At 43.6% G+C, this 20502-nt stretch overlaps 1 protein-coding gene across 1 annotated transcript in view; it reads right to left on the bottom strand.

The window, feature by feature from the left end:
• The window catches only part of DOCK8 (dedicator of cytokinesis 8), a 205733-nt gene that overhangs the window by 112337 nt on the left and 72894 nt on the right, over positions 1–20502 (bottom strand). The window contains exons 5-11 of the mRNA XM_038769505.1: positions 16881–17004; positions 15028–15240; positions 11878–11963; positions 6519–6585; positions 4078–4227; positions 2307–2387; positions 758–917 (exon numbers count right to left, since the gene is read on the bottom strand). Coding sequence (XP_038625433.1) covers positions 758–917; positions 2307–2387; positions 4078–4227; positions 6519–6585; positions 11878–11963; positions 15028–15240; positions 16881–17004 — 881 coding nt within the window. The remainder of the gene's footprint in view (positions 1–757; positions 918–2306; positions 2388–4077; positions 4228–6518; positions 6586–11877; positions 11964–15027; positions 15241–16880; positions 17005–20502) is intronic.

Here is a 20502-nt window from a genome sequence, read left to right as displayed (position 1 = left end):
TCCTTGTCTTCTAGGATAACAGATTCTTTAATGTGTTGCCTTCCTGCAGAACCACTCATTGAGGAGAAATTGCACTGATGTGATATGCACTTATGCCTTTGATGTGATAATGCCGCACCTACCCCAGTTCAGGGTTTGGCACATAGATGGTGTTTAATAATGCATCACTGTTTGTCCAGAAGGATGTGCATTTGTGGAAGAAATTCTACTAATTCCTCATCAGCATTCTAGCCAAAACATATAGTGAAAACATACACTATGGCAGAATTGACTAAACTGTGTATATTTTGGCTCTTGCCAATTATTAATCAGGAAAATTAACACAACTGTATCATAAAATTCCCCAAAACATGAATAGCTTTTCATTTTTCTACCTTAGAAAAGAGACATTTCTTATTTGGGGAAATTCCTGAACTTATTTACCCCCTCATTAGCACTCATGTATATGTCTGCTCAATTTTTTTTTTATTTTGACTAATCTAGTAAATATTTTAATGTTTGCTTCCCCTGTTAGAGTGTAAGGTCCTCATAGGCAGGGAATGTATTATTTAATCAGTACTTTCCAAGTGCCTGATACTGTGCACTGCACCAAATACTATGACTACTACCACCATTAATCCTGATTACTGTATAATTCCATCTTGCTTTTTCCACCCAAAGGTGGAGCCTCCAATTCCTACCACAGCTTTAACATTGTCAGTTGATACTTAAAAAAACTTGTGAGAATTTTGTCTCTCAGAGTAGCTGAATGTATTACCATTCATGGCTTCCAGCTCAGTGATCTCCCTTTCAAGTGTTGAAACACTAAAGAAACTTGACAAGCTTATGGGCACCCAGGCGAAAGGCATCCGATATTTTCCCAAACGTTGGCAGAAGGATTCTGCTTGATTTTTCAATTTCTCAACCTTTTCTTTACTCTAAAAGAGAAAGGAAAAGAACAATTACCAACATGGTGGCCTTCAAGTCCCAAACCTCTCAAATCCCCTAATAGCATTTCTGAACTACATCAGTGAGTGAATAAATCCAATAATTATTCTAAGGTAACTCTGTATTCTGAAGAAAGAGCCCAAGTATCCCTGGTATTCTTCACAAATGACTACCAATGTGGTGGTCCTCTAGACTGTAAGCTCGTTGTGGACAGGCAATGTGCCTATTATATTGTTAAACTGTACTCTCCCTAGCGCTTAGTACAGTGCCCTGCACACAATGAGTTCTCAATAAATATGATTGAATCAGTGACTGACTTGGTCAACTGGGCTTGCAGGCAGCCCTTTTCACAGCTTGTTTCATTAATTTATCACTTAATACTCTCTTCAGTTGCTAAGGACTTGGCCAAGAGGCATCATTGCCTGGTAGACAGTGTATGTGACTGGGAGTCATGAGATCTGGGTTTGAGTCCCAGTTCTGCCACTCACCCTTGGGCAAGTCATTTAACCTTTCTGGACCTTGGTTTCCTCATGTGTAAAATGGAGATAAGATACACGGTGAGTCCAGTGTCTGATCTCATAACCTTGTATCTATCCCAATAAGGCCATATTAAGTACTTAATAAATGCCATAATTGTTATATGACCCAGAGGTGAGGGGCTCAAATCTTATATCATTTACTTATTTCAAGTAAATTTACTCAGGAAATCTCAGAAAGGTTTTCTAAGATGTCTAAGAGATCTTTTGAAGATAAGATTGATGACAACTCCAAAGATATCTCTGCCATATTTGGGATGAATAGCAGGCGTTGTATAAAAATTGTTACACATTAAAAGTCTGGGACCAAATATTGAACAGATTAGATTGCAAAATGTTAATAATTGTAAATTAGGTCTGGAGGGATTTCTGACAACCAGGTGCTTAGGAACAATAGCCTGTACTTCATCTTCATCTTGAGTGGTGTGAACTTGGCTGCTCTGGGGAGAGGGGTGGTGAGAGTATGAGTGAGAGAGGGAACAATAGCGTGGTTTAGAGGATAGAGCATGGGCCTGGGAATCAGAAGGATCTGGGTTCTAATCCTGACCCACCACGTGTCTGTTGTGTGAATTTGGGCAAATCACTTAACTTCTCTGAGCCTCAGTTACCTCATCTGTAAAATGGGGATAAAGAGTGTGAGCCCCATGTGGGACAGGGACTATGTCCAGCCTTATTAATTTGTATCTACCCCAGTTCTTAGAACAGTGCTTGGCACATTGTAAGCACTTAACAAGTACCATAATTATTATCATACTTTACACATAGTAAGTGCTCAATAAATACCACTGAATGAATGAACAAATGAATGAATGTTTTAATTGAACAATCTCCAAAATGTCTTACCTTCCCACCATCACTCTCTTTGATAACTACATAAGGTTCGGCACAGTCTCCAATCTCTCCCTGTTGGAGGACTTTTTCAATCTAGTAATAAAAGTAGTATAAAAATAAGGCAAATGAGACATACTGGAAGCACAAAGCTGATTTGGTTTATGAACCTTTATAAGGAAAAAGAAACATATGTATATATTTACATATGAAGCTCAAGGACTAAAACAATTAATAAAATAAACGAATGAATAAAACAAATCAATTAGTATCAGGGGATAGACTAGTTTCTGAGCCCCCCAATGTTTCCCCTTCACACCCCCAACTCCCTTCCACCTCCCCACCCCGACCAGTCTGTCAACCTTCAAAACCATCTCTCAAGAGCAGACTTCTCATCTGAGTCAGAAGAACCTAGATTCTAATCCTGACTCCACCAGTTGTCTGCTGTGTGACCTTGGCAAGTCACTTAACTTCTCTGTGCCTCAGTTACCCCATCTGTAAAATGGAAATTAAGACCGTGAGCCTTCTGAGGTACAGGGACCGTGTCCAACCTAATTATCTTGTATCTACCCCAGCGCTTGGTACAGTGCCTGGCACATAGTAAGCACTTAACAAATACCATTAAAAAATAAAACAATCCCCCCCCCCCCCACGAAAAAAACTGCCTTTACAATCTACCACCTTTACCTGTGCCTCTGACCCAATCTCTTCTCATCTTCTAAAAAACTTGTGCCCATCCTCCCCCGCCCCCGCAACCCACTGCCCCCCAGCCCCTTGACTGCCATCTTCAATTGCTCATTCACTGATGGTTTCCTTCCCCTCTCCCTTCAAACATGTTCTCATTTCCCCTATCCTGAAAAAACCTTCTCTGGACTCTACAGCAACTATCACCTCATCACCCTCCTCCCATTCCTGTCCAAACTCCTTGAATGGGTTGTAGACCCTTCTTCACCCTCTACAATCCACTCTCTGCCCTCTTTACTCCACTGAGACCGCTCTCTTTAAGATCAACAATGACCGATTGCTTAGTAATCTAATGGACATGACTCCTAATCCTCCTCAACCTCTCAGCTGCTTCTGACACTGTGGACCACTCCCTTCTCCTGGGAGCACTATCATCTAACTTTGGTTTAACTGACATGGTTCTCACCTGGTTCTCCTCAATGTCTTTCACAGGCTCTTCCTTTGCCTCTCACACTCTAACTGTGGGTGGCTCTGTTCTAGGTCTTCTCCTCTCCTTTTTTATGGCATTTATTAAGTGCTTACTATGTGCAAAGCACTGTTCTAAGCGCTTTAACACTCACTCTTTTAGGGAGCCCATAACTTCAATTACTACCTCGGAGATATTGACAGCCACTGGGGTAGGGTTTCCATTCCCCACTTCAGATATTTCCTCTGAATTGGGATTCTGCATTGCTCAAGACTCCTACAAAATGAGCAGCTACCTACATTTCATACAGAGGGGAGGTTTTGAGTGGCTCTCGGTTTTGAGAGCCGATTTCTTCTCAGGCTTCTTTCTCTTGGGAAGAAGCACGCACGACTCCATTGCAGAAATCTAAAGGTGATGGCAAGATGGGCCTCTGAGGCAATCTCCTTTGGAAAGGAAAACTTTCCTGGATGATTTCAGAAGAAAAACAGGTGTCTGTGGATATTGTCACCACAGATCAGAAAATGCTCTAGGAATGCATACCGCTACCCAGAAAAGCTCAACTTTTTTCCTTGCTGTTGGCTCAGGCTGCAAAATGTAAATGGCACAATACAATGAGATGACTTCACACTCACATACCTTAACTACCAAGTAGATATCCGAAGATGGATAGGTGACTGAGAATACTGCAGATCTTGCCAGACTAGATGGGGCAACGGAAGGTGTATAAGCTCGTAAGAATCCTTTGAACTGATCAGAATTCAGGTCACAGTGAAAGTTTTCTGAGATCTGGGAAGCAGCAACAGCAAAAGAAAAGGGGAGAAAAATCCTCCATTGTAATTATCCTGCAATTATTCATGGCAAGACACAAATGAGTCAGAGTGCTGAGAAACAACTCGAAGACAAATAAAGTGAGAATCAATGTGAACACGTGTACATTTTATGAGGAACTGCTCCTGGAAATTCTGAAATAGGCTTTGTATAAATACAAGCTTTGTTGGACTGACTGAAGCAGGCACTTTGAAACCTCGGGTTGCAACATGGCTTAGCTTATGAGCAGCAAATGTTGATTCTGGAAGATGCTTAAATCACCAGAGTATCTGACGCTCTCCCAAGTGATGATTAGTCCCTACCCAGGAGACACTTTGTACTTGATCTAAGAGACTGCTGGGCATTCACACAACAGTGCCTAATTTGAAATGAACATTACATGCCACAAACATCAACACGCCCTCTTTAAAAGGGGCCCTAAATTCCACAGAAAGTCCGGGAGGCCTGGGTAGCGGGAGAGGGAGCTGTGGCTCCCAAAGGGCTGGCACGGAAGAGAGGACGCCATTAACTTTGCCCCCAAGGCCTTTTGGGTTCATGGAACTGGAAGGGGGCTGGAAGAGGAACCAAGATAATAATAATAGTAATAATAATAATAATAATAATAATAATGGTATTTGTTAAGCACTTACTATGTGTCAAGCACTGTTCTAAGCGCTGGGGTAGATACAAGGTAATCACGTTGTCCCACGTGGGGCTCACAACCTTAATCCTCATTTTTACAGATGAGGTAACAGGCAGAGCGAAGTGAAGTGACTTGCCCAAAGTCACACAGCAGATGAGTGGCGGAGCCGGGATTAGAAACCATGTCCTCTGACTCCCAAAATGGTGGCTCCAGGTTTTGGCCCCTGTACAGAGGGCCTGGTCCCGTGGGGTTGCCGTTGTCCTCAATGGGCTCCGGTGCTAAGCCTCACTCTGACAAGTCTGGGGGAAGGTTTTTTGAATCCACTTCTCAGGCAGGCCCAAAACCCTGCGGAGTGCTCTGTGTCAGTTCTGGGAGAGCCAACCTCACTTCCTGTGACTTTGACCTCCGTAGCCTCCAGCCTGACCAGCGGCTGGAGAATCTCTTGCAGTATGTCAGCTCAGAAGACTTCGAGAGGCAAAATGAAGAAGCCTGGAGGACCAACAGGCAGGCTGAGCTCTTTGCCCTCTACCCATCAGTGGATGAGGTGAGTGAACAACTGTGAGCCCACTGTTGGGTAGGGACTGTCTCTATTGGTTGCCAACTTGTACTTCCCAAGCGCTTAGTACAGTGCTCTGCACACAGTAAGCACTCAATAAATACAATTGAATGAATGAATGGAGCAAGGTGAGGGTTGGGGCTCAGGGGCCAGGCTGGCTCACACAGCTGTCATGTCACTTCCCAGGCTTGAGACACCTGCCTCAATCTGGGACAGGGCAGATACTGCTTGAGCAACAACTGCTCTGGCTCCCCTGGTCTGTCCTGGTTCACCTCTAGAGCTACTGGCAATGTGGCTGGTGGCAGGGGCAGAGGAGGAGGAAGAGGAGACAGAAATAGTACAGCAACCAAGGATAAGTACCCCTTCTCTCTCCTTTCCCTTTTCCCCCTCTCCCTTCCCCTTCTTTCTTTCCCACCCCCCATCCTCCTCATTTCTCCCTCCCTCTCCACCTCACCCCTCAAAGCCCCAAGTTCACCCCGTGACCCAAAATGAAAAGTTGGCACCCCATTCCACTTCACTCAAAGTCAAAATAAATGCGGAAAAGTCTTTGGTTACTAAAGTCTCTCAAATGAAATGTACATTCGATTTTGTAATCTCCTATCCTGTGGAAATTCACACTTCTTACACAAGAGATATCTTCTACCATGACCCAAGATGTTTCCTGAGAAAATAGAGAAGAAAAACTCCCAAACTGAACTACATATCACGTCCAAACCTATTTTGAATCACTGTGCATTCAAAGAGCTTCATCTCATACATTTCTAGCCTCAAATAACAGGAGTCCATCATTTCTAGACTGTGAGCCCACTGTTGGGTAGGGACCGTCTCTATATGTTGCAAACTTGTACTTCCCAAGCACTTAGTACAGTGCTCTGCACACAGTAAGTGCTCAATAAATACGATTCAATGAATTACTATCCTCTTCCCTGATTCAGCTGTTATTCCTCAAGACAATCTGCCAAGAATTTAATCCATCCCAAAATATTTTCTAGCAGTCACTCAAATTTACGTAGGATTATACTGAGGAAAACCACCTTTCCACTGATGAACTTTTCATTAGTGCCTCCTTACCTTTTTTCGCTCTTTGACGTCATACAGGGCGATGCTTGCAAATAGTGGTTCAATTTCTATCTCAAACCTGTTGAAAATGAAGAAAAAGGATCTGGTTGCCACATCAAAGGAAGGACATAGGTGAGATGGTGAAGGTACGAAATAGGGCAAATATGAAGATCTGGGGAAATGGAGCAGTTTCCATATGACGATAGGAAAGATTAGCACTCCCGTGTGGAAAGATTGAGGCCGAGAGGGGACATCTCTATGTGGGCAGGGTGAACAGAGAATTACTTTTCACTAAACCCTACTAAAACTTGAGAGTGGAAGGTTCAAAACAAATTAAAGGAAATGCTTATCCACACAGCATATGGTAAGGATACAGACTTTATCATGGCAAGTTTTATAGGCCAAAGATATCAGGATGTTCAAGAGGTTTTTTAAAAAATTTATGGTATTTGTTAAGCACTTACTATGTTACAGGCACTGTACTAAGTGCTGGGGTAGATACAGGCTAAACAGGTTGGTCACAGCCCACGTCCCACATGGGGCTCACAGTCTTACTTCCTATTTAACAGTTGAGGTAACTGAGACACAGAGAAGTTAAGTGATTTGTCCAAGGTCACACAGCAGATAAGTGGCAGAACTGGGATTACAACCCAGGTCCTAGACTCCCAGGCCTATGTTCTTTCCACCAGGCCATGCTGCTTCTCATGGATAAATTAATTAATTAATTAATTCAATCATATTTATTGAGCACTTACTGTGTGCAGAGCACTGTACTAAGCACTTGGGAAGTACAAGTTGGCAATATGTAGAGACGGTCCCTACCCAACAGCGGGTTCACAGTCTAGAAGGGGGAGACAGACAACAAAACAAAACATATTAACAAAATAGAATAAATATGTACAAGTAAAATAGAGTAATAAATATGTACAAACATATATACATATATATAGGTGCTGTGGGGAGGGGAAGGCGGTAAGGCGGGGGGGATGGGGAGGGGGAGGAGAGGGAGAGGAAGGAGGGGGAGAGGAAGGAGGGGGAGAGGAAGGAGGGGGTTCAGTCTGGGAAGGCCTCCTGGAGGAGGTGAGCTCTCAGTAGGGCTTTGAAGGGAGGAAGAGAGTTAGCTCGGCAGATGTGCTCTGCCACATGTCTGCTGTGTGACCTTGGGCAAGTCACTTAACTTCTCTAAGCCTCAGTTACCTCATCTGTAAAATGGGGATTAAGACTGTGAGCCCCACGTGGGACAACCTGATCACCTTGTATCCCCCCAGCACTTAGAACAGTGCTTTGCACATAGTAAGCGCTTAAAAAATGTGCGAAGGGAGGGCATTCCAGGCCAGGGGGAGGACGTGGGCCGGGGGTTGATGGCGGGACAGGCGAGAACGAGGCACAGTGAGGAGGTGAGTGGCCGAGGAGTGGAGGGTGCGAGCTGGGCTGTAGAAGGAAAGAAGGGAGGTGAGGTAGGAGGGGGTGAGGTGATGGAGAGCCTTGAAGCCAAGGGTGAGGAGTTTTTGCCTGATGCGTAGGTTGATTGGTAGCTACCGGAGATTTTTGAGGAGGGGAGTAACATGCCCACAGCGTTTCTGCACAAAGATGATCCGGGCAGCAGCATGAAGTATAGATTGAAGTTGGGAGAGACAGGAGGATGGGAGATCAGAGAGGAGGCTGATGCAGTAATCCAGTCGGGATAGGATGAGAGATTGAACCAGCAGGGTAGCAGTTTGGATGGAGAGGAAAGGACAGATCTTGGCGATGTTGTGGAGGTGAGACTGGCAGGTTTTGGTGACGGATTGGATGTGAGGGGTGAACAAGAGACCAGAGTCAAGGATGACACCAAGGTTGCGGGCTTGTGAGACCGGAAGAATGGTAGTGCCGTCAACAGTGATGGGAAAGTCAGGGAGAGGGCAGGGTTTGGGAGGGAAGATATGGAGTTCCTGGATAACTAACGGACAAAAGATCCCTAATGGTTTCTTAGAGGGAAAGTTGGGACTATTACACAATATATTCCTAACCACTAAGGAAGGATATAATCATTTGATCAAAATAAGGAGGGCATCTCACTTTTTGGAGAAGCAGCAAGGCTTAGTGGAAAGAGCACGGGTTTGGGAGTCAGAGGACATGGGTTCTAATCCCAGCTCTGCCATTTGGCTGCTGTGTGACCTTGGGCAAGCCACTTAACTTCTCTGGGCCTCAGTTCCCTCATCTGTAAAAATGGGGATTAAGACTGTGAGTCCAATGTGGGACAACCTGAATACCTTGTATCTACCCCAGGGCTTAGAACAGTGCTGGGCACATAGTAAGCGTTTAACAGAACAGTGCTTGGCACATAGTAGGTGCTTAACAAATGCCATCACTATTATTATTATTATTATTAACAAATACCATTATTATTATTATTTTCCTCCAAGTACTTCTTCCCATCAGAGACAGGAAGCTACACTGAGTGGGCCATGCGTTTGACTCAATAGAGGCATTTCTTATAGATTTATACCCTTTGTAACCTAGATGACTGGGAATATGTCTATCAACTCTGTTGTGCTGTCCTCTCCCAAGCGCTCAGTACAGTGTTCTGCACACGGTAAGTGCTCAATAAACAACATGGGTTAATTGATTTATTTTGACTTTCAAAAACTACCAGTTAGATCCTTCAGGATGTTTTGTACATTTGGGTCAAATCTCTAGGAATCTATTCTCAACTTCTTTTTCTAGGTGAAGAGTGGGCAAGGGGCAGTGAATAAAGTACCGGGAAGTAAAGTGAGAGGAGTGACAGGAGTGGAGTGGAATGCTGGATGCTCAGAGTGGGAGGGAGGGTCTGTGCCATGGTCAGCAGCAATCCACTCCACTCCAATCACTCCTCTTGCTTTACTTCCGGTTCAACATTTAGGCCACAGCCGCAGGATTTAGATGCAGAATTAGGGCCAGGATGCTATGGCCTTTCCGGTTTCCTCCCCACCCACAGGAGCTGAATTGATTGAGATCTTAGTAGTACTCCTGTTACCAAAAACCAAAAGCACTGCGGGTGGCCTTGGCCCACTCTAGCTGAAGGCTAATTCACATCTTTTTAGGCTATGCCAATTATCCCTTAATTATACGTTCACTTGCGAGCTGGCTGTGAGATCCTGGTCTCATCATTAGGAAAAACTGTTGAGAAAAGAGAAGCAACAGTTTGTCCCAGAGACCTTTGAATTTGTGGTTTGCAAAATTGCTTTTCTGGAAGGGGGAAAGGATCATTAGTTGAAGTTTCCTTCAGCAGCTTTCTTTCCCAAGTTTTCTGTTGGCTGCCTTTGAGTACCAGTTTTTATTACTCGTGGGCTTGCTTTTAGCCTCAGAACCTAAATTTTGCTCTGACAGATCCAATTTTGCCTAGCCCTAGTCAATATCAATAATATTCACTGTACTAGTACCCACAGTAGAGTAGATGTACAAAATACACAAACCGTGTGCCCCATATACTTTGAAGGCTGCCACACTTTCATTATATAAATTTTCTTCCAGGATTAATTCTAAGGTAAGTAGAAAGACATTTTCTTTATTGCTACTCTAAATTTCCTGAATTTGCAACTGGGCCTAACCCTCCCCTTAGTGTTGCATAAATTTGAGGATTCAGTGTCCTATAAAAAAAAATCCCAAATATATTCTGAATGTATTTCTAGGAAGCAGAGAGGAACTTTTGGTTGAATGAAGTTCTAGAAACTTACTACAGTCTCTTGTTTGGTAAGATCATCATCATCATCATCAATCGTATTTATTGAGCGCTTACTATGTGCAGAGCACTGTACTAAGCGCTTGGGAAGTACAAATTGGCAACATATAGAGACAGTCCCTACCCAACAGTGGGCTCACAGTCTAAAAGGGGGAGACGGAGAACAAAACCAAACATACTAACAAAATAAAATAAATAGGATAGATCCACATATCTTATAGAAAATTATAAGTAGGCAAACATTGTCTATTTGAAAACTGTGTCTGAAGGAAAGCACAGCTGAAGGAAAATACCTTGGAGAATGGAAGCAGGGGTTGGAAGAAGGCAACGTGAGGAGGGAGAGGGGTGGGTCATTATCACTCCATACCCAAGCAGGGTCCTGCTGCTCCATCGCGAGCCCTGCTGCTTTAGTTACCATGGGGCAGGCAGCCCAGTTGGGCTAGGGGGAAGAGGTGCGGGAAGGTCATCGTAAAGAGGAAGTGGCAGCAACCACCATTGTTTGCAGGTCTACAGTTGCTGCCGCTTCCTCTTCCAGGAGGCCACTCACTTCCTCCAGCCGGACAGGACCTCCCACCTGCAAAGCATATTCATTGGCCAGTGTAGACAAGGAGGTACTGTTCTGAGCCATAGCTCAACAGGCTAGGTTATGTCCACTCCGTAGGTTCGAGTCTCTTTTATTATTCCTGCTTCAATACAGGCTATTGTTAAGTTTTTTATTTAACATATTCTTTTTTCACTTTTTTCCTTCCTTCCCCTTGACCAAGCGTTTTGGTGTTTTGTTTCGATTGATTACGAATGTCCCTGTTCAACACAAATGCCACCTGTCTTTTTGGCTCCCGGCCACCAACCGGTTGTTGTTACTTTTGTCTGACGATATCCCTGGCATTCCCATGGGTGCTCCCAGTTGGGCTGGACTTTTTTTATGGTGTTCGTGAAGAGTTTAGTATTTGTTGGGCACTGTATTAAGCGCTGGGGTAGATACATGCTAATCAGGTTGAACACGGTCTATGTTTTACATGGGGCCCACAGTCTTAATCCTCATTTAACAGATGAAGTAACTGAGGCACCGAGAAGTTAAGTGACTTAAGGTCACAGAATAGACAAGTGGCAGAGCCACCATCAGAACCCAGGTCCTTCTGACTCCCAGGTCCCTGCTCTATCCACTAGCCCACACTGCTTCTCAAGTAGGTTCTGCTTGGGGTCACCCCACTCCTCCTGCCACCCTCAAGCCAGCTCTGATCTTTGCCCAGGAGGGTTGTAAACATGAAGTACAAAAAGGCTTATTTTTAGCTCTGTAGTCCTCTTGTGTGTATGTGTTGTACGTGTGGCGATGACGTGAATTTTCTTTCTGCGGCTCAAAAATTTCTGCATTATGAAATGTAGTTTTCCACTGCTATGGGAAATCCAAGTGATTCAATTTCTTTTATGCCCTCTGTCACAACTGGCCAAGGGTTGAGGAGCCAACTTTTAGGGAGGGGCTCAGGGGTGTCCGGATTCATGGTGATTCAGAAGGAGTAGGTTTTCCTGCTGTTTTCTCTCTACAATGCATTTTCCCTGCTGCCTGTCTAATTCAAACCCCCCACATCCAAATTACAGTAGATAATGTGTAATGGCAGAATGAATCTCATTCCTGTAATTGGGGAAAAAAAAATGACCCAGACAAACACTTACTTCAGCATGTGCAGTTTGACTAAAATTCGGTTCCCCAGGTGTTCCTTCGGGCATTCTGGTACCGGGCGGATTTCCACAGCGTCCTCCTATTATTAATCACATGATTATGAAGTTGCTTATCAAACTTTCACAAGCCACAGCTGTGCAACTGCTTTCAATATGTAAAAGTTACCACCCATTGCCTAAATCAGTCAAATCCTTTTAACAGGGACCCTACCCCCACTCCTACCCAAGTCCATTTGAAAAGTGAACCACTTCTCATTTTAGAAATCCATGAATTTAAGACCAGCAACAGAGGGAGGAAGGAAGGAAATGAGACCATGGATGTAACTTTGTAACATCCACCAGATGGCATTGCAAAATCCCATTCTTATTGTTTGCTTCTCATTTTAGTTTATTTCTGTTACTACCTTCCACAACAATTTTATATGTTCATGGACAGGAGAACAAGCCAAGTCTATAATCTATTTAAGACTATGAAATTCAGTTTCTCTAAGATGCGTAGACTGTTTCAATAGTTCACTGTAGAACACTGAATTACAGATTTTAAACACAGAGATTTTGAGTTGAGGTAACAAACTCTACCAAAAGGCAGACTGATTTGAGACATGACAAAACTATTTTACATAGCCTGACCTTGTAAAAATCGGCCCCTTTGGTTTCATGATAAGGATTTTTTTGGTATTTAAAATAGTTTCCATTCTGTGTGCTTCATTCATTCCCCTAGGTGGAGGAGACTGTTTCTGCTTGGGTCCTGAAGCCACTTTAATAAATTCCAGGAATACAGATTCCCTAAAGCACCTCAACAGGGGAACAGGGTTGTCAAAAAGGCTAGCATGGTCCCTAGTTTAATGCCAGTCACCTTTACTCTGCATCTCCTCAGCTCCTAGGAGATGCCCACAAGAAGCAGTGTGGTCTAGTGGAAAGAGCACCTAGACTGGGACTGAGGAGACTCTGCCACTTGCCTGCTTAATGACTCAGTGCCTCAGTTTCCTAATGGGGATTAAATACATGCTTCTCCCTTCCCCCTTAGACTATGAACAACGTGTGGTCCAGGGACTGTGTCTGATTTGATTATCCTGTATCTCCCCAGCATTTGGCATGTAGTAACTACTTAATAAATGCTCTTATTATCAATCTTATTAATAATATAATAATGACCATCATCATTATGCCTTTGTGCTACTTTCAAGAAGGTAGGATAAACTACAAATTGGCCAGAGTTGGGGAAGACAAAGATGACAGGGTTATGGTGTAGGCAGGGGTCGAGGCAGCCACAGACCCTGCCCCTATGGGAGGGAAGAATGTGGGAGGAGATGGAAGTGGGAGCAGAGGGGAGAAACCACAAAGTTAGTCAGAGGCAGCAGAGCCCAGCTGTTCAAAGTATTGCCATTCAACACCTCAGCTCTGCTTTTCCCTCCAGCGGGTAGGAGGAGCTGAGAAGCTGGTGAGAGTGGCCTAAATCACCAGCTCTCCTGCTTGGAGTCAACTCCAAATTTTCTCCCCTTCTGGTGGACACAGTGAGCAGGCAACTTCTCGGCTTGGCCCACGCCTAGTCCTTAGTGCTCATCTCTGAACCACGCCAGAGGGTTCTTTTCTCCTGACCCCTGCCACAGTGGGCTGACTGTGAAACCTGAGTGGGTGAGGTGGGTTAATGGAGAGGGAAGGGAATGGGAGGGACAGAGAGCAGAGGCAGGAACAGGGAAGGGAGGGCCAGGGCCTAGGGCTGAGGTCTGTGAAGAACCAACAGGAAAAGTTAGGGGGGCAGGTATGGATATGGGCGAGAAGCAGTACGGTCTAGTGGATAGAGCACGGGGCTGGCAGTCAGAAGGTCATGGGTTCTAATCCCACTTGTCTGCTGTGTGACCTCGGGCAAGTCACTTCACTTCTCTGTGTCTCAGTTACTTCATCTGTAAAATGGGGATTAAGACTGTGAGCCCTGTGTAGGATAGGGATTGTTTCTAACCCAATCCCCCCGACCCAGTGCGTAGTGTGGCTCAGTGGAAAGAGCCCAGGCTTGGGAGTCAGAGGTCATGGGTTTGAATCCCGGCTCTGCCACATGTCTGCTGGGTGATCTTGGGCAAGTCACTTAACTTCTCTGAGCCTCAGTTACCTCATCTGTAAAATGGGGATTAAGATTGTGAGCCCCATGTGGGACAACCTGATCACCTTGTATCCCCCCCAGCGCTTAGAACAGTGCTTTGCACATAGTAAATGCTTAACAAATGCCATCATCATTATTATTATTGCTACAGTATCTGGCACACAGTAAGTGCTTAACAAATACCACAATTATTATTATTATTATATGGGTGCTGTGGCCAGTGTCTCGGTCTGCCTATGCACTGTGTCTATCCCATTGAAAAGGTTTCCCGTCACCAGCTAAATGTAGCCCTGCAGATCTATCTCTTGTGAATGCAATCACTGGAGAGATATATAATGGCCATTTTAAGAGATGGGTAACCATGTACTCTTCGGCTCAAAGAGCGTTATCGAATGCTTGGTGTTACTGCTATATCTGCAATATTTTTATGCATCACAAATCATGTCTGATCAAGGCTCACCTAACAGCAAATTGAAAAAATATTCTCAAATAGTACTACTGCTACTACTAATAATAAGAATGGTGTTTGTTAAGCACTTACTATGTGCAAAGCACTGGAGTAGATACAATATATGCAGATCAGACACAATTCCTAATCCCTCCTATCCTCTTTTCTTATTTTGGTTTGGTCTCTAACAAGGTGGACAATCCACACACACAAACTTGAGGTGCATTTTCCAAGCCCATCCCAACCCAGCTGAGTTCAATTTTGACATGGATCAGATGCTAGGGAAGAAGAAGGGAGTTATACACTGTAGATTTGGAATTATCTGTCCATTTTGTTTATTTTTACTCTTCCAGAGCTGCACGAGTATAGATAACCAAGACCTAACTGAAGTTGTGTTGAAGAATGAGCAACCGAAAATATAATATTTCATAGAAATTTCAAGCAGAGCGCTTTTTTCTTCCTATTCATTCATTCATTCAATCGTATTTATTGAGTGCTTACTGTGTGCAGAGCACTGTACTAAGCGCTTGGGAAGTACAAGTTGGCAACATATAGAGATGGTCCCTACCCAACAGTGGGCTCACAGTTGTTCACTCACCTCATCCACTGATGGGTAGAGGGCAAAGAGCTCAGCCTGCCTGTTGGTCCTCCGGGCTTCTTCATTTTGCCTTTCAAAGTCTTCTAAGCTGACATACTGCAAGAGATTCTCCAGCCGCTGGTCAGGCTGGAGGCTACGGAGGTCAAAGTCACAGGAAGTGAGGTTGGCTCTCCCAGAACTGACACAGAGCACTCCGCAGGGTTTTGGGCCTGCCTGTTGGAGGGGAAACATATTATTAGTAGGAGGAAAATCCCGGCTCTACCACTTGTCTGCTGGGTAACCTCGGGTAAGTCACCTCACTTCTCTGGGCCGCAGCTACCTCATCTGTAAAATGGGGATTAAGACTGTGAGTCCCATATGGGATATGGACTGTATCCAACCCTATTATCTTATCTATCCCAGCACTTCATTCAGTGCCTGGCACACAGTAAGCACTTAAATGCCATAAATTTTTTTATGAAAAAGAGGAAAAGTTATTTGGGATAAGTACAATATCTGGATGTCCCAGTATCTGTAGGTTGGACAATCTGAAATGTTCCCAAATTGCAGTTGGGTTCCTTGCTCATCTGGGAGCATCCTGATCTCATTTAGTGGCCTCCTCTGCCCTGCTGCATAGGGCAGCTAACCAGCTCTCAGCTTCTCCCCAACCAGACATCCCACATAGGTGAGATAATCATGTTAATGGAGAATCTGCTGTGGAGCTCAAAAGGCCTAAACTATGGCCTGCCTTAGGCCAGAGTAGCAGCAGGGAAACGCTCAGTCATGGTGTTGATGATGACAGCAACACTCACCTCGCCTCTGAGGAAGAGGTGTGCTCCTTCTCTTTTTTAACAACAGCCCTCCTGGGTCATTGATGGGCCTTCCCACACAGATAGAAATGTATTGGCCAGGCACACCAGAAACTCCCATCAGAGGCCTGCACAAGCTAATTCAAGCATAGCCAGAGTTCAAAACTGCCGCCCCCCCCCCCAAAACCACCCACCTCTAGACTGTAAGCTTGTTGTGGGAAGGCAATGTGTCTGTTTACTGTTATATTGTACTCTCCCAACCACTTAGTACAATGCTCTGCACAGAGTAAATGCTCAATAAATGCGACTGATTAGAAGAACCATATAATGGTCACCCTTCTGGACATCCATCCTAATGGCTAGGGAGGTACCATCTAACATCTCTAACTTGCCCTCTAGTAACCCATTATGGACATTTCATTCATGAATGTATCCCAAACCTTCTTGACCCTACTGCTATTTCTACCTGCCCAATTTCCTGGGGGTAATTAGTTCCATTCTGCTTCCCATCGGCTAGGTGAAGTGTCTCCCTTGGTTTGTTTTGAACCTCCAATCCTCAAGCTTCAGCAAGGTTGGTCCTAAACCATTCCATTCTTTGTGTTGACTCCCAGTGGGCAGATCCCAAACCAAGAAATAGACTACTGAGTATTAGACTCCACTGCAGGGGTGTGTGTCTACTTTCACAAATCAAGTGGCTAATTCAGGCCCCAAACACTTTCCTCTGAAATAGCAAGATCAGGCCAAATATCTAGGCCCAGATAATCTGCTAATATGTCTACCTGACCATGCTATAGGATGGGGAGGGGTTGTAAACTGGGTTGAGATTTGCCCCCTTCTGCAATGTTGCTTCTTTTTCAGACACTTCATGACATTACCATGTGAATGATGAAGATGGGATGTGCTGTATCTATCCATGATGGTTACTCACTGACCACTAGCTTAAGGAGAATCTCACCTGCAGTGCATACGGAAGGCTCACAAATATCAACCTCAAATTTGAACAAAACCAAGGAAGCCAGCCCAGGCAGGGCAACCGCTGTAATTATCTTGGTTGGGAAGTAATACCTGAGAACTGGATTCATTGTTTTCCAAGGATTCTGACTCAAATGTTTGTCTCTGCAGTGTCTTGTGGAAGTCTTTTCGGGAACCGGTTTTTCTGAAGCCACAGGTTTCTGAACTGCCTTGGTTTCTTGAGAGGGAGAGAGGGAGGGAAGGAGGGTGGGGAGAGAGAAAAAAATAAAAATAATAGCCTTGGCCCAAATATCTATTTTTGGTTAAAGTGTCCTGGCAAAGACAGCAGCTACTATAATTCATCAGAACTAATATGCACTATTGCAAATACAAGCCCCTTTGAAATTAGGAATGTATTTGCCTCCTGGTTGGCTCATTGTTGAGGCAAGGAATTAAAAGGGAAAGTGGTCCTTCAGAGTTACTGTGAACTTAGCTGCAGGGCATTTGGCTCCAAAATGCAACTCAACTCGGAACTGAGCAAGTGACCGCTATGCATGCTCTTTTGCAAAGACCAAAAGCTATAAAAAGGGGCATTTTGAAGATAAAAATAGGAGCAAGGGTTTTATTTCTACAGAACACTTCGGGATTATGAGAAAAAGATGAGGTAAAACATTAAAAATAGAAATGAATAGCATATACACATCATCCTCTCACTTTAATGTTTTATAGCCACCCTCTGCTAAATCCCTTAAGAGAAACTATTTCAAAATACACTTCCATACAAAGAGTCTGAACTAAGTAACTAGTACTGCCTGTGGAGAGAAAGAAAAACAGAAGTGAAATTGTGACAGCACAAATACAAAAATAATTATGGGTAATTAAATAAACTCTAAATTCTATAAACAATTTCTAATTTACATAAGCACTAGAGGCTAAATCAGAAAATTAATTGGGGGCTTTTTAAAACAAGAAGAGATTCAAGTCTTTTTTTTTTTTACAGTATTTGTTAAGCACTTATTATTCTTCAGGCACTGTACCAAATGCTGTGGTAGATACAAGATGATCAGGTTAGACACAGTACTTGACCCACATGGGATTCACAGTCTTAATCCCCATTTTAGAGATGAGGTAATTGAGGCACAGAGAAGTGAAGTGACTTGCTCAAAGTCACAAAGCACAGACAAGTAGTGGAGCCGGGATTAGAATCTAGATCCTTCTGATTCCCAGGTTCGTGCTCTATCTCAGTACCTCAGTTTTCTCACCCATAAAATGGGGATTCAATACCTGTTCTCCGACCCCTCGGACTCTGAGCCCTGTGTCAGGGACTGTGTCTGACCTGATCATCTTGTATTTACCCCAGTGCTTAGTGAAGTGCTTGGTATACATTAAGTGCTTAACAGATAATGATATTATTATTATTATTATTACTACTAGTAGTACTAAAATAAGGAAACCAAAACTGAAGATTTTCCTGGGTACTTTAGATCTCCCAAATTTCTAAAAATGACATTGCTGGAGTCAAACTACCTTCAATGAAAATAGGGAGGTCAAAGAATGCAGCAGTGTTTTTATTCTTAGGACTTTTAAAAATAGCAGATGAACTGCATTAATAAATAAAAATTGAACAGTGTCCCTGTAAAGCTTGAAGACCATTTGATAGGGAACAGGAAAGTAAAAGAAATGTTCCCACACAGTAACATATTTTTAGTGTTCTCTATGAATGAACAAAAAGCTTCATTAGGGTTCGATAAGGCAGAAATGGGTTTGGGTATTAAGGGAAGAGAATAAATCTAAATGTAGATCAGCTATGCAAGCTGGATAGGTTGTAATGGAGAGTTCAATGAATCAGTGGCTTTTATTCATTCACTCATTCAATCGTATTTATTGAGTACTTACTATGTGCACAGCACTGTACTAAGCACTTGGGAGAGTACAACAGAATTGGTAGACGTGATCTCTTCCCACAAGGAGCTTACAGTCTAGAGGGGGAGACAGACATTTAAATAAAGTACAGATATGTAAATAAGTGTCATGGGGCTCACAGAGGGGTAAATGAATTTTAACCAGCACTTAGAACAGTGCTTGGCACATAGTAAGCGCTTAATAAATGCCATCATTATTATAAAGGGTACAGACCCAAGTGCACTGATGATGCAGAAGGGAGAGGGAGTAGGGAAATGGGAACTTTGGGAAAGGCTCTTGGAGGAGATGTGATTTTACTAAGGCTTGGGGGATAGTAGTGATAATAATAATAATGATGGCATTTATTAAGTGCTTACTATGTGCAAAGCACTGTTCTGTGGGAGGTTGTTCCAGGCCAAAGGGAGGATGTGGGCAAAGGGTTGGCAGGGAGATAGACAAGACTGAGATACAGTGAGTAGGTTGGCATTAGAGGAGCAAAGTGTGTGGGTTGTGTTGTAGCAGGAAATCAGCGAGGTAAGGTAGGAGGGGGAGAGCTGATTGAGTGCCTTAAAGCGGATGGTAAGGAGGTGGATGGGCAACCACTGGAATTTTTTGAGTTCCACATGTGGATATTGCCTCAAACCATTTGTTCATTTGAGGATTAATAATTAACAACAGTTCTGTGTATATAAAGTTGTGTCAATATGATATTGGTTTATTCAAAACAGAACACAATACAAAGCAACTGATTTTTCTCAGATGACTTCAATGAAGGCTGTATCTAAATGATTTAATATGTTAGTATTTAAAAATAGAAAATACTGGATAGTCCAAACCTGGTTCCAATCTGATCAACTTGTATCTACCCCTATGCTTAGTACAGTATCTGGCACATAGTAAGCACTTAACGAATACCATTAAAAAGGTCCATTTTTGCCTTGTCTTTTCCATTTTGAATTAATCAGGCTTTACTGACACAGGGTCAGAGACTTTTCAGCATTCCAGGTAAGTGATATAAGGATATTTTAAAAGCTTCAAAACTTTAATGGAAAGACAATAACAATTCCACTGAAATATTTAAAAGGGCTATATAGAACCTACAGTTTTTATTTCAATTATCTCAGCAATCTGAGTCATTAACAAAAAGTACCTACTTTCCCTGGCAGCTATGAAAAACCTAACTTTATACCCAAATACAATGAAACCAAAACTGAACTCCTTATCTTCCCTCCCAAACCCTGTCCTCTCCCTGACTTTCCCATCACTGTTGACAGCACTACCATCCTTCCCATCTCACAAGCCCGCAACCTTGGTGTCATCCTTGACTCCACTCTCTCATTCACCCCACACATCCAATCCATCACCAAAACCTGCCGGTCTCACCTCCACAACATCACTAAGATCCACCCTTTCCTCTCCATCCAAACCACTACCTTGCTGGTTCAATCTCTCATCCTATCCCAACTGGATTACTGCATCAGCCTCCTCTTTGATCTCCCATCCTCCTGTTTCTCCCCACTTCAGTCTATACTTCACTCTGCTGCTTGGATTATCTTTGTGCAGAAACGCTCTGGGCATGTTACTTCCCTCCTCAAAAATCTCCAGTGGCTGCCTGTCAACCTACGAATCAAGCAAAAACTCACTCTCGGCTTCAAGGCTCTCCATCACCTCGCCACCTCCTACCTCACCTCCCTTCTCTCCTTCTACAGCCCAGCCTGCACCCTCCACTCCTCTGCCACTAACCTCCTTGCTGTGCCTCGTTCTCACCTCTCCCTAGAACCTCAGTGACCTAGAACCTCAAGAGTCTAGAACATCAGGAGCTGGAACATCAGGA

Source organism: Tachyglossus aculeatus, chromosome X4, assembly GCF_015852505.1.
Source record: "Tachyglossus aculeatus isolate mTacAcu1 chromosome X4, mTacAcu1.pri, whole genome shotgun sequence".
NCBI classification, from domain to species: Eukaryota; Metazoa; Chordata; class Mammalia; order Monotremata; family Tachyglossidae; genus Tachyglossus; species Tachyglossus aculeatus.
This window is presented reverse-complemented; position numbering and strand designations above follow the sequence as displayed.